We start from the raw sequence: 14,774 nt of genomic DNA on the forward strand, positions 1-14,774 counted from the left end.
AAAAATACATCATGTTATAGCGAGCTTTCAAACCTACTTGATGAAGAAACCTAGGGAGTCTCGAAAGCTCGCTATGACATTGCATATTTTTGTTAGGCTTCAAAAGGTATATCTGCAAGATTGCTATACAATCCACACAAAAATCACTGAAAAATGGCTGTACTTACTGATACAAAGACTATTTCCCAGCAGAAGGCTAAGATGCTATGTGGGGGAGGCAACGGGTGCTAAATACTGATGAACACCCACTCGCAGACACATGATGCATTGGAGGCTTCTTGGACACAGATAAGGCTTGTGTTGGGTGCCATTGCCACAAGTACGTGTAGTGCACCATTATTAGCGCAAGATTCTCGCTCATGTGCCTGTAGCCTTAGTCTATGGACTTGCCGGACATGAGGACCTTTTGATGTTGGGTTGCGTCCTTTATGCAAGACTGGTGCGACCTTCTGCAGAAGGATCGGCAATCGGAGGCTGAAACGGTTAAGATGTAGAAGATGTTTATTCATTTGGAGATGTAAACCACGTGTGGCATCCATTCTTCATCACATTAAGTGGCGCACGCAGGCAGGGATCACACTGGGAAGCTTGTTTGTCTGTCTTGGCATTGTTCTCTGGTATCAGGCATGATTCAGGGAACACTGCTTGTGTGGTGACAGGCCGCTATTGTACAGAGTACGGCGGGGGATGTGAATACGATTTGTGTTATTCCCTCGCACAGCATGTATCATCGCTCTCAGTGTAACTCTGAGTGATGCAGATGTGGAAAAGTATTAGATCTTATATCCTTCTTCCGCAAATCAGAAAATCTGTCCAAGGCCGCTTTCACACGGGAGTATTTGGGTCACTAATTTGCGTCCGTATTTTTAAAGCGGTTGTAAAGCAATGAATCCTATGGATAGGTGATAAAAGTCTGATCGATGGCGATCGCTACACTGAGACCCCCACTGATCCAGAGAATGGGGGTCCCATGTCCCTTTCTCATCCCTGCGGGCTCACTGCACCCACCCACAGTGATGTGGATATTGAATGGAGTGTTGGTCACACATGTATGATGCGACTGCATTCATTTTGATGAGGGCTAATGGAAGTACAAAGACTCTGCTGTCTCTGGCAGTCCCATTGAAAATGAATGGAGCGGGGCTGTGCATGTGTGATCGCCACTCCATTCAGTCTTATCATTACTCCGAGGGGTGCAATGAGCCCACAGCTAGGAGGAGAGGGGGACACAGGACCCCCGGTCTCGGTTGATAGACGTCCCCCCCCCCCCCAGATTACATTATCACTTATCCTATGGAAAGATGGGAAGGTAATTGCGGTACAACCCCTTTTAAGCCTTTTGGCTTACATATACTGACTCATGTGAAAGTGGCTTTAAACAGGTTTTCTGCTAATTTACTGTTGATGGCTTATACTCAGGATGGATTGTCAATTGTTGATCAGTGGGGATCGCCGCCCAAGATCCCTGCTGATTGGCTGATCCTCCTGCCGGCTGTCAGTGCAGCGCAGCCGGATGTCTGCATCGGTGGTCAGAGCCGGAAGTGTAATAGGAAAGCTTCGCTCCCATTGAAGTCAGACACTGTTAGCAGTGATCATGCAGACAGGATGCATCTTCTCTGCATGCCTGATATGGTATGCAGACGGAAACCCTGTGATGTCATTACTGATGTCACGGGGATTCCTTTGCGACCAGCTGAATGAGGAACAAGTTCGTCCTCTTCGATACTCGTACAAGCATTGTGTTTGGGGCTTCTGTGTGACAGCCAGGAACTGTAGGAAATCCTCCGCTTGTGCCTTCACATGAGGACCTGACTGTGTCTGCTCCGAAGTTACTTACTGTACAGCTTGTGCTGCAGGGAGCCGCCGAGCCTGATGTCTTCTGATCCATGTGCTCTTATCAGGACCTGAACCAATCGGTACCCGGACAGAAGCTGTTAATTACAGCCATAATTGAAATTTTCCAGAAGCTGGAAGCCCATGATCAGTGGGGAAAGGAGGACTGTAAATACACGGCTGCTCTGCACACTACTGCTAAATACCATGTATTTATGTGAGCTGGTCAGCAAGGGGTTAAAGAGAACGTGTCTGATCCCTAATGCTATCCTGGCTGTAAGCGGCACAGTGTAGTGATGATCATGCCGATTTCAGCAGTCTCACTTACACAAGTTGGTGCCAGAGTTTTATGAAACTTTTGAAAGTTTGCAGCGCTAACCTGAGCAGAGTTCAGTGATGTTAAATAAATGTGTGTGTGTGTGTGTGTGTGTGTATATATATATATATATATATATATATATATATATATATATATAATATGTATGTATATATATTTGTGCGTGTGTGTGTATAATATATAATATTCACTGCTGCACCTGCCCTATATATGAGCATCATTGGTCCCGTCTCGGACGGAGCTTTCAAAAGGAAGTTCGACAAAACCTTTACACCACTTAGTGACAGACCGCTGAAATCAGCTTGTCTTTTGCTATACCCTGCCTGCAGCCACGGTAGCTGAAGGGACTGGACAGGTTTCCTTTTAATTTCATTTTGTAAATCCTTTCCTTGAGACCCAACATCTAGTAGATCCAGTGCAACATAAATCCCGATTTCAGCTGTAATGGTTAACTCCATAATCAAAGCTTGGCTCAAAAATCCAAACTTGGCTCTGCCCAGAACTTCTGTAATTCTATTACTGTTCGCGAAGTGCTCCCCCTCTCTGAGGGTTAATTCCCACGGACTGATTACTGTCGTGTTTCCTGCAGCGGAATAACGCAGGTATACAGTATTAATGGAGACCTTGGGATTTCTGCAGTGGAATGACCCGATCGCTAGCGGGCACTCGCGGTTTTGAATGCGGTACTCCCGCGAGGGAAATCTGTGGGTGTAGCTCGCTCCGTCCGTGGACATGAGGCCGTAGCCTGGTTTTTAGATGCGTGAACGTGATATCTGCAGAAACGATACAAAACGGCAGAAAAGATAGTGCCTGTGAATGGACTTGTTACACTTGCGTCGTGACTTCTGTTTAGAGCGGAAGTCGTGGCTCTTCGATGGTTCCATGTTCATACAGATCCAAACTGACACTGACTGATCTCTCTTTTGATTTTATTGGGCTCAGTCACAGTTCCAGTATTTTTGGCTGCTCTAGTCTTGCTGCCAAAAATATGAGACCGGCGGACTGACCCCCCAGATGGCGGCTCCTAACGCAGTGGCCATTTTTAATTTACAGTGCGACCTTTCCAGGAAAGAGGAAATATATTCATGAAAACATGATTAAAATAACTTTGTTTAGTAGTCGGAAGTCTTTACCGGTGTCCTTCATTTCCTTCTATAGTAATATATTCATCATGGAATCTCAAAATAACCTTCAGCTTCCTGTTCTAACCGAGATCATCAGTTTAAGCTCGTTAAAGAGATTTTACAACAAAGATTCTTTTTGTTGCTTTGCACTCATTTCCACATGGTTATTATATTAGGACTGTGTTTTCCCGCCTTTTTTGGTTTTTAGGAAACCCTGAATCCAAAATTGGATTGGAAAGGGTTAAAGCAGCCTAACTTGCCCATAGAGCTAGTGCTCCTTTTTGACACATGCTTGACCGGTAGACCTTTGTGGGAAATCCTGGCTTCAGCCGGTGTGGGCTCTATAATGGTACTTCTGTTGATCGCCATCATCTCTTCTCGGGACGGAATTTACTAAGAAGGGCAGAATTAATAGAAACTTGTCAAGTCAAGGGTGGATAGAGACTTACTTGAAATACCGGAGTCCTATTCTTCCCCAGTGCTCCTGTTCTACGGTTTGCATGGTGAGCTCATTCCTTCATGTAGTCTATACAGCTGTGACCACAACAGGAAGATGTCCATGATGGATCAGTAATGTGGATGACATGTATATACACTGTCTGACTGCTGTGGTCATTCCGTCTGCCAAAACTGATCACGTCCATAAAATGAGGTGACCTCCTACTTGTCTCTTATTCTGTCAGTGATTTCTAGAAACTTCTAGATGTTTTTTCTAGACCATTATTTCTAAAACTATACGTTTATGTAGCCGCTGTGCTAGAGTGACTCCTATAGCCGTGACCGTTTCAGAAGCAATCTTGCAGCGGTTAAATCCAACCATATAATATTTTTTGCAACCTTTATTCTCTTTTTCATCCGTGCATCAACGTGCAAAAAATGTCAGACAAGCCATTTTACTCATTGACCTTCAGATATCAGACATGTGATGGGAGTTTATAATCTGATTACTTGATAACATTTGCTCAAGAGGGCTTTATTAGGTCCATAACAGTGGACAGTTTTCCTGAAGTGGCCGCCCTTTTCAGGGCGGAAGCTCTGCAGTCAGGCAGTTATCACTGGAGCACATTACTAGGGAAAATAGGTCAATGAATGTATTGCTCTCCTGACGTTTTTCTTCTTTCGGACTACCAGAAAAGGACTCATTCTTGTAATGTGTGGAATTATTCGTCAGTGTGGTGTGGTCACCAGTACTAAGCCAGCGCTGTGGCCCCTCTGTTCAGAGGATTGGTAGGTGTCGGGACAGTCGGACCTCCTGAATAGGAAATTAGTAGCACATCCTTGCAATCTGCCATCGCTTTGTGTCATGGGAATGAAGCCTTTAAGGCTACATTAGACTCATTCCGTAGCTTTCTACAATATGGAGCACTCTGCAGTTGCCGTGGGCCAGATGGCGGTGAGCCTCACAGATAGTCTGTGGGCGTGCAAAGATCTTTGAAGAATATGTGTTATGGAAACGAGCCAGGGAGATTCAGTAATGCGCTGCTTCACTAATGCTCCTGAAAACACTTCCCTTTGTAAATGCATGTCAGAAAAATATGGCAGGTAATGCAGAGTAATGTGCTTCATTTACCTGATTATTCATTTATCGCTGAAGCCTTAAGTGTTGGGCTTTTACTGGAAATCCACTACAAAGTGCAGCATGAATCTTCTCTGCCTCACACCATCGTTTAAAGGCTTATGGTCCTGTGCAAAAGTGTAGATTGGGCCAACTCGGTGTAATTTCCCTTCATGGCCTGCCTGTAAGTGATCCGTCGATTTGAGCACTAGCACCCAAGGGTGTTGCTAGGGTCTTAAATGATCAAAGCACAAAACATCCCCCCTTTTCGCTGGAAAAAATATAAATATATATATAAAATACCACTGCATACATATTTCCAGTGATAGTGTTTAAAGTGCAGTTACCTCCAGTGATCACAAGTCATCTGCTTTCTCTTTACCTATCTATCCATGCCCAGACCACCATGACAACTTCTCTGTGCATGCTGTAAGTTAACATGTGGCTCCCATGGAACTGTATGTTGGATAAGTCACTCACAATCTGTGACCAAAACTCCAAGCTGTTTGGATTTTGCACTATGGTGGCGATGCATCACTTTGCATGTAGTAACGTGATCTCATTCACATTCATTACTTGCAGTGTCCCGCATGACCGTATGATCTTGGCATCGCGTGACGAAAGCCCTAGTCTTGCTGTTTTTGTAAGCAGCTGTGATTTCCCTAGGGCTACGCTGAGACTTTAGACACACAAAACCAAGATCGCAAGGTTGTAATGTGACGTGACTGTGAATGTGTTACTATACAAGATGTGATGCAAACGTGACCCAAAATCCAATGCCTGCTTGTTTGGTCACAGATCACAAATCGTAAGCGACTTTTCCAGCATAGGGTTCAATGCAGGTTGTGCATGACTGTGACTCGCCTGCAACTCCTCCTTCCCCGGCCTCCTGTGAATGTAAGGCATTTTGCAAATTCTAAATTATACAGCTGAACCACACCTTAACCCCTTAAGGACCGGCTGTTTTGGCCCTAAAGACCAGACACATTTTAGGGGTTTAACCCACAGGGTGGTTTTACTGCCCAATTTTATTCCCCCTTTTACCTACCAAAATGAATTTTTTTTTTTCTGTGTGTTTTTTTTTTTTTTTTCAATGACACATAGGGCTATTTTTTTTTTTTATAAGTTTTTTTTTCTTCTTTTACTGACTCCCCCCCCCCCCCCCCCCCTTTTTATTTGAGAAGTGAGGTTGGTTGAAGGAGAGCACCTGGCAGTCACGTGATCGCCGGGTTGCATAATGGAAATAATACTTTCACTTTTTAGGACATAGCCCTCATTGAGCGCTATATAACCGGCTAAGGAGAAGGCAGAAGCAGTTAAAAACTGCTTCTCCCTTCACCTCTGGGTCTTTGGCTGTGTCTGACAGTTGAGGACCCAAACTGCTCCTGCTTGAATGCAGGAGCAGAGGCTTTAATCCTGCACCGTACATGTGCTGTCCAGGACCAAGCATTCTATATTTACTGGGTTTGGTCTCTATGGGTTTAAGAATGGTTCCGCACAGTGTTTTTTGGAAAGTATGCCAGGTTTTTAGTGAGGGTTTTGCTGAGAAAAATGCTGCAGACAGATGTTAGCTGTAGGTCAATAGGGAATTGTGAAAGGCATTATAGACTGCCTTTTATTTGATGGTGTTTTAACTTCATTCGTGCTTTTTTTTTTTTTTTAAGGTGTGTGTGTGTGTGGGTTGGGGGGGGGGGGTGAAAGTGAATGCCACTTAAAAGTGTGTTACTTCAATGAAGCAGCAAGTTGTATATTGCACGTGTATGTAACTTGCCCTCCATCATAAATCCCATCTGTATCCTATTGACTGTTTGCCCAGGGCAGTTGCAGAGAATTTTGTGTTCTAACTATTGCCCTACTCTATCAGTGTACTTCCACATGGGCAACATTAGGCTGCAATATGCACTACAACACACGGAGAATTCTGCACCAGGACTACCTGTGGATTTTGATGCAGAATGGAAATTGGCTTAGAGCTGCTAGCAATTCCACATCAATACTTACAGAAAGACCGGCAGATTTTGGTGCGGAATTCTGCTGCGGGTTTTGTAGCGTATTGCTGGCTAATTCTGGCCTATATTAAAGCACCCTTAGCATGCTATTATGTGGTCGTAAGTAAGACCGGCCTTATACTAACGTTTTACCAACAATTGCAAGCTCACTCTGGACTTGCAACTTGACGCAATTGAAAATCCAGGTGCAGCGTGGTAATTGGAAATGGCAAGTGCCCGATATTGCTGGTGTAATAACACCCTATTTGAATTCCACCTACTAATAACGTAGTGATTCTAGTGACGTATTCTAGGCAAATCACTAGTAATGCAGTTCCCTAATAGTTTGAAAGTAGCTTTATTGTTTTAGTCAAAGGTCTTCGCAGTTCAGATGACTCGGTGCGTCGTATGAGTCACAGAGGAGGTCTGACGAGGATGTGTCATTCAGACCTTGTAGTTAACAGGGATATATTGGCTTTATTACATAAGCTTTTATGGCTTTGACGTGTAACCCGTAGTTTATAAATTGGGCAGCAAACTATCCTGCATCACAGGAGGGGGGCTGTAAGCTAGTGTCTGCTACTGGATACACATCTGCCAGATATTACACAAGTGCGTCTGCACAGTCTCCGCCAGATTACCTGTACACTATCTTATGCGGGAGGTTTTCTCGTACGGCCGAAACGCATCTTATATTCTAGTTGCTTGTTTTAAAGTAATGACTGTTCTATTTCATTTCAGTCATGGAGAATTTATACAAATAGGAAATTACGTAAGTGGTATTCCAATAATTTACTTGTAGTATTCCTGCTTGTAAACTACAGTGTCTTAGAGAATGGCTGTACATGACGGGCTCTTACGGGGACACCAGAAGACCGCAGCAGCGAGGGTTCACTTGCATGTACTTATGGGCGTTCCGTGGACTTGGCAACCAATGAGTGTGTGTTGGGGATGGAACGAAATTACAAATGCAAATCGCCAAAGAACCTCACGCCCCATAACTAGTTGAGAAATAATATTTTGACCTCTGTAAATATGTCCAATATTGTTCTGTGGAAATCCACCCCTATTCCTTTTTGTTGGTGGGTGGCCAGGAGCATCTCTATGCAAGGCAAATCTATGAAACGGTAGCCATGCTAAACCAGCACCCCAACTTCGTCATTCTGAGGATCGCAGTCATCCCATCAATTAGACACCTCCAGTCAATCGGTGATGGCATTTCATGGCTGAATGCCATCACTTTCTATCATGGAACCATCCCTTAGGCCTCCTTCCCACGAACGGATTTCCGCTGCGTAATTCGCGGCGAAAATCCGCTGCGTTGCCCGCAGCTATTAGGTTCTATTGAACCTAATAGCACAATGCTCACGATGCGTAATTCCAGCGCGGAATTACGCACCGCGATTTCTCCCGTCCTCACCCGCAGCATGCTCTATTTTCTGCGGGTGAGGACGGGCTGTACGCACTGACGGCTTCCATTGCAGTCAATGGAAGCCGTCCGTTCACGCTATCTCCCGCTGTAACCAGCGGGAGATAGCGTGAAAAAACGCTTTCCCGCCCACCGCCGCGCGTCATATGACGCCAAATGACGCGGCCGGCCGCGTCACGTGACACGGCCGGCCGTGCACGTGACACGGCCGGTGACGCGGCGGTGGTGGGCGGTGACGGGCGGTGACGCGGCGGTGGTGGGCGGGGAAGCGATTTCACGCTATCTCCCGCAGGTAAGTATAGGGGCTCTGGGGGGCGCCGTGACGGGCTTCACTGCGTAATATTACGCGGCGGACCCCGTCACGCTCGTGGGAAGGAGGCCTTATATTTGCATATACAGTAAGGTTGGGTCCCCATGGGGTTAATTTGCTGCGGAATATCTGCAGCGGACACTCTAAAGCAGCAGAAAGTCTGCTCAAAAATGATTTTTCTCGTATTTTTATGCAGAAATCTTTCTATGCAATTTCTGTGTTTCTAACAACAGCCTATGCTAACACGCCCATATATATATACACATTATATAGTCCTTCTGTTAGTATAAGCAGCAGGCAAATGGTTAAAGGGGTTTTGTCATTACAAAAAAAATTCTATGCTCTCCTATTCCTCCACAGGCAGACTCCTTACCACATCCTCTCAGTGATCTTAACCAGTCCTCCGTGCTCACCGCAAGCTGTCTGGATTCTCTTCTTGTTATGAAGCTAGCATTCCTCTCATTCTTCTTCATGAAGGTCTTGTCCCGGTGGCATAGCATTCACTGCTTAGAAAGGAGTGCTGATCTATTGCAGAGACAGTCTCTGCAATAGCTCGGCATTCCCTACCAGACTGTGATTTAGTGATGTAGTGAACATTGCCGGCAGGAAGGAGACATGCCTGTGAATGTAGGGAACATCACAGGAAGCAGAAGAATCAGACAGCAGAAGATGAGGTAAGTAGACTGACGGGGAAGGAATAGGTAAGTATAGAATTTTTGCTTTTTAATGACAGAACCCCTTTAACATATTAATATTTTACACTTGTATACCCTCCTACGCATCGTTCTCAGGGGTAAACTGGCCTGGGAATGATTTCGGGCTCCCTACACTGATAAGAGAAGCTGCCCGTACATACTTTTTGCATTTTTAGGCTAACGATCACAGTACGAGTTTTGTTTCTCCTTGTTTCTTAGAAATCGCATGTTTTAATAGTAAGACACACTTTAAGGCGTTAACATATATTAATCCTGAGAAATTAGAACCTATCCTGAGTTCGTATGACTTTGAGTATGTATTTCTACTGTTACATCATTTTGTGTATGTATGTAACTAATCTGGTGTGAATACGATTACCCTTCTGTACACTCCTCTTTTCGGATGCAATGCTTTGTCTGTAAAAGTTGTGTTACTTCCTGACATAAACCAGAAGCACATTGACTTTGAAGCAGTCTTTACGCGCACGTTTTCTCTGACAATCAATTTGCAGCAAACTGTGAAATCAGAGGAACCGATTTGGTTTCCACGACAGTCACGCCCTCCATTGAGAAGAGATGAATTCTGCCGTGGATCGGCCCGTGTGACCAGGCCGTCGTTCATCTATGAGCGACTGCCTGTTTCCTGTGAATGGAGATGGGAGGCTGAAGCGATCTCCGACCTGCTTCTTCTCTATTCACTGAGTGATACTCGCTCCCGTGTGAAAGTGCAGGAGTGAGTATCGCTGGGACAACTGTCATGTACTTCCGTGCCTGACAAAGTATAGTCCTGCATTGGCATTAACCATATCATGTGTAGCCGTCAACTCAAGAAGGGTAGAGAAAAGGATCTATCCGAACTAGCACAATCACAAATTATATAGTCGCTGCTCCACTTTGGAAAGGACTGCTCAGATTTTACATGGCTAGATCCAATCGCTATACAACGCCTGTATGATGCTGTAATATGGATGTGTTCTTGCAAGCCAAAAAATGTCATCCAAGTCGCTTGTGTATATGTAAATGAGGAAGCCCTACTTATTAATAATTGTTTCCATATTTTTTGCATACAGAACATTTCCACCGGGAGAAAAGGCAAAAACCTTCCCCAGATGCCAGTAAGAACACGTGTAAAATGCTCGTGGTGGCAGATCATCGCTTCTACAAGTACATGGGACGCAAGGAAGAGAGTACAACCATCAATTATTTGGTAAGGGGCCTACATTCATTAAAAAGAATATGTCAGATTACTCAGTTTTAAGAGGATTCTGTACAATCGTTACTTCTTAGAAGAGTCCTAATCAGCAGATCACAAAGTATTCATCTATTGGGACCCCCAGGAGCAGCTGTAATTTAAATGGGAACCTGGTGGAAGGAGTTTAGTTTCCTTGCAGTGCCTCTGCAGGTGAAATTCAGCATTACACAGTATCCATTTACATCAGTAGATGCCCATAATATAAAACTGGTCCTTCAGCATGAGAGCTGCTTTTTATAATCTGTCCCCACTCTGGTCAAGAGACCGGTATATCCTAACTAGCACCCCCTCCTATTAACCCAGAATTCCCTACTTTGGTGTATAAAAAGTATGTTATGCTATTGAGATTTAAAGAGGAACTCCAAAATCCCTTTGAGACTGATTTACCTACAAAGAGGTTTTCTGGGCATTTGCTCTTGATGATTAATGGGGGTCCACCACTCCGGATCCCCGACGATCAGCTGATGCAGCCCACTGTTAGTGCATCCATGCCAGACGTCCGTATCGGGGTTGAGCTAGAAGTGTAATAGAAGCCGTTGCTCACACGGATTTCAATTGGCGTTAAGTAGAGATGAGCGAGTATACTCACTAAGGCACATTACTCGAGTAAGTAGTGCCTTAGCGGAGTATCTCCCCGCTCGTCTCTAAAGATTCGGGGGCGCGGCGGGGGAGAGCGGGGAGAGACGGAGGGGAGGTCTTTCTCTCCCTCGCTCCCCCCCGCAACTCACCTGTCGCCCGTGCCAGCCCCCGAATCTTTAGAGACGAGCGGGGAGATACTCGGCTAAGGCACTACTCGCTCGAGTAATGTGCCTTAGCGAGTATACTCGCTCATCTCTAGAGTTAAAGGGGTTGTCCCGCAGCAGCAAGTGGGTCTATACACTTCTGTATGGCCATATTAATGCACTTTGTAATGTACATTGTGCATTAATTATGAGCCATACAGAAGTTATCAAAAGTTTTATACTTACCTGCTCCGTTGCTGGCGTCCTCGTCTCCATGGAGCCGACTAATTTTCGGCCTCCGATGGCCAAATTAGCCGCGCTTGTGCAGTCCGGGTCTTCTGCTTTCTTCAATGGAGCCTCTCGTGCAGGATGCCGGCTCCGTGTAGCTCCGCCCCGTCACGTGCCGATTCCAGCCAATCAGGAGGCTGGAATCGGCAATGGACCGCACAGAAGAGCTGCGGTCCACGGAGGAAGAAGATCCCGGCGGCCATCTTCACCGGTAAGTATAGAAGTCACCGGAGCGCGGGGATTCAGGTAAGCGCTGTGCTGTTTTTTTTTTAAGTCCCTGCATCGGGGTTGTCTCGCGCCGAACGGGGGGGGGGGGGGGGGGGGGGGGTTGAAAAAAAAAAAAAACCCGTTTCGGCGCGGGACAACCTCTTTAAGCTTTCTACTTCACTTCAGACTCAAACCACGATGTGGACACCCGGCTCCACTGCATTGACAGTGGGTCAGTGGATAAGGTGATCAGTGAGGATCTCACGCGGCAGATGACCTGGGGATAAGGTCATCAATAGACTTTCAAAACCTCTTTTAATTAAGTCCTTTTTGCTGTAAAGAAAGGTTTTACAGTGTGATTAGTTTTATGAGACGTCTGTATTTCCGTTTTTACCAAGATGATTCACTAATGCTAATTTTTGATTTATAGATTGAACTCATTGACCGAGTGGATGACATATACAGGAACACATCATGGGACTCTCAGTGGAAGGGATACGGAGTCCAGATAGAACAGGTATGTTGTTTTTAGCAGTGGTAAGTAATCTATAATGATAACATTTCTCGTTTCTTGTAGATTATTTTGGAGGATGGAATCGTGTAGTCTGTGCTATTCTATTCTCAAAAATAGACAGAAACCTCAATGGTTTCCATTTTACAGGTGAAAGTCTATGGTTCCATTCGGGGTTCTCTCTGAATCTTGTTTACAGGGATTTAGATGGAACCCAGGAACATAGTCAGAAACACGGTGAGAATGCTCCTCAAGGCCTCATACACACAACCACTCGTTTCGAATTATATGGGCTATAATCTAGCACTTGTAGACATCTGTGAGGCCTTCCTGTAAGCCTCTGATGTCATTATGGCATGTAATATTATAGAGGCACTCTCCTTTTACAGCATTGCTTCTAGGAGAGAATATCTCTATAATATGGTGCCATACAGATGTGACACACAGTGTTTACCTCTGTGCAAGCTCCACACATACGACTCTGCTGTACGCGTAACACTTAAAAGGGTGTCCAGCGCATTGCAATACAGCCGTCTCCATTGAAAGCAATGCGCTGCGGGCGAGCCCGGGATGAATTGTCGGTAAGGGCTTAAATATATAAGCCCTTCCCTGCAATCCATCCTAAAATGTGTTAAAATAAAAAAAAATTGTATACTCACCTTCTGCCGGCAGCCGGAGCTCCGCGTGGCCGTCCTGCAGTGGGTGTGAAGGGGGTGTGAGTCAGACCTGCCCCCTGATTGGCTCAGCGCTGAGCCAATCAGAGGCATGCCTCACTCACACCCATTCATGAATTCATGAATGGATGTGAGTCAGACCTGCCCCTGATTGGCTCAGCGCTGAGAGGCAGCAGTCACTCACCCATTCATGAATTCATGAATGGGTGTGTGAGTGTTTTCAGCCTCTGATTGGTCAGGGCTGTGACCAATCAGAGGCAGATCATTCAGCAGGCGGGGATTTTAAAGCCCCGCCGGCTGATTAGTGCCAAGAAGCAGTTCAGGAGAACTGACAGCGGCCGCGGCTGGACTCCGGCTGCAGCGGAAAGGTGAGTATACAATTTTTTTTTATTTTAACACATTTTAGGATGAATTGCAGGGAAGGGCTTATATATTTAACCCCTTCCCGACAATTCACCCCGTGCACGCCGGCAGCCCATTGCTTTCAATGGAGCGGCTGTATTGCCACTCCATTGAATTCAATGGGCAAACATCGTTCTTCTCTGCCACAGCTGTTACAGCTGTGGCAGAGAAGAATGATTTGTCTTCTATATGTTCTCAATGGGGTCGGCGCTGCTGCCGCCGGCCCCATTGAGCGCATATACAGAAGAGAACAGGAATCGCAGATCGCAGATAGGTGCGATCTGCGATTTTATTTTTTTTTGTTCTATAATTTATCGGACGAGCGCATAAAAAGCGCTCATGTGTCCGATACCATTGCAAAGCAATGGTTTTAAAAAATCGCCGGACGCATGCGCAAATCGCGGCTAAAAACGCCCGTCTGACTAAGGCCTTACTGTTAAGTATGGTATGAACTTCAGACACAAATCTGCAGTAGGTTAATGTAACCGTCACTAATATCCCTCCCTTCTCCCAGACCTGCTATTAGGGGGCCTCAATCTGCTGCTTCCGACACATAGTGGATTGTTAGAGGCCTTGTGCAGGATTAGAGTAACATGGCTGCTTTTCCCCATAACGGCACAGTCTTCTACAGGTTGTGTTCAATATTGCGGCTCAAGCCCAATTACTCCAATGGAGCCATGCTGCAATACCAGGCACAGTCAATGGGCCAGAGTGATGCTGTCCCTGGAATAAAGCAGCCATGCTCTCCTTATCATGGACTACCCCTTTAAGACTTTTCAGGTGCTATGTCTATAGGTATTACAGGATGATATTTGGACTTACACTTCCACATCCTCCATTGCATATTGAGTATTTCTGCGTATATGCTTTTCTATGAAAATCAATCCCCCCCTGAGCCCGGGGGCAGCGGGGGCTCATCTGCGGGGATCTTTCCTTTATACACTTGGGGGTTTTTCTCGCATCCAGCTACATGATGTCTCTTTCAGTCATACACCAGCTGTGATGTCCTGTCTCACCGCCCCATTACTTTTGCTCATGCCGTATTGGAGGAAGTGGAATCTTTGTTGCTGGGAATCCTATTTAATAATTAATGGACGACTAATGATCCTTTTGCTCGGTGCAGCGAAGACTTCATCTCTTCTTGGAGAATTCAGAACACTGACATGCCTGATGGATATACTGCAGAGGAATTGGGGCATGCCGTTCTCTTCCTTCTTTTATAGGATTTACCTTCAGCAATTTTTTTCATCATGGCTGTACATTTTAACCGCTTCAAGGCCATGTCTGTTTGTGCCCAATTTAGGAACTCTGGCATGTGTCACTTTAATAAAGAAGAACTGTAACGCTTTCACACATCCAAATATTCCTGACTAGAGATGAGCAAGCATACTCGCTAAGGGCAATTACTCGATCGAGCATTGTCCTTAGCGAGTACCTGCCCGCTCGG

General features: G+C 45.5%; 1 protein-coding gene across 1 annotated transcript in view; it reads left to right on the forward strand.

Annotated features, from left to right (window-relative positions):
* ADAM17 (ADAM metallopeptidase domain 17) overlaps positions 1-14,774 on the forward strand; it is a 64,018-nt gene that overhangs the window by 25,438 nt on the left and 23,806 nt on the right. Inside the window, exons 7-8 of the mRNA XM_066597421.1 lie at positions 10,342-10,478; positions 12,171-12,257. Coding sequence (XP_066453518.1) covers positions 10,342-10,478; positions 12,171-12,257 — 224 coding nt within the window. The remainder of the gene's footprint in view (positions 1-10,341; positions 10,479-12,170; positions 12,258-14,774) is intronic.

The sequence above is a fragment of the Eleutherodactylus coqui genome, chromosome 1 (assembly GCF_035609145.1).
Source record: "Eleutherodactylus coqui strain aEleCoq1 chromosome 1, aEleCoq1.hap1, whole genome shotgun sequence".
In the NCBI taxonomy this organism is placed as follows: domain Eukaryota; kingdom Metazoa; phylum Chordata; class Amphibia; order Anura; family Eleutherodactylidae; genus Eleutherodactylus; species Eleutherodactylus coqui.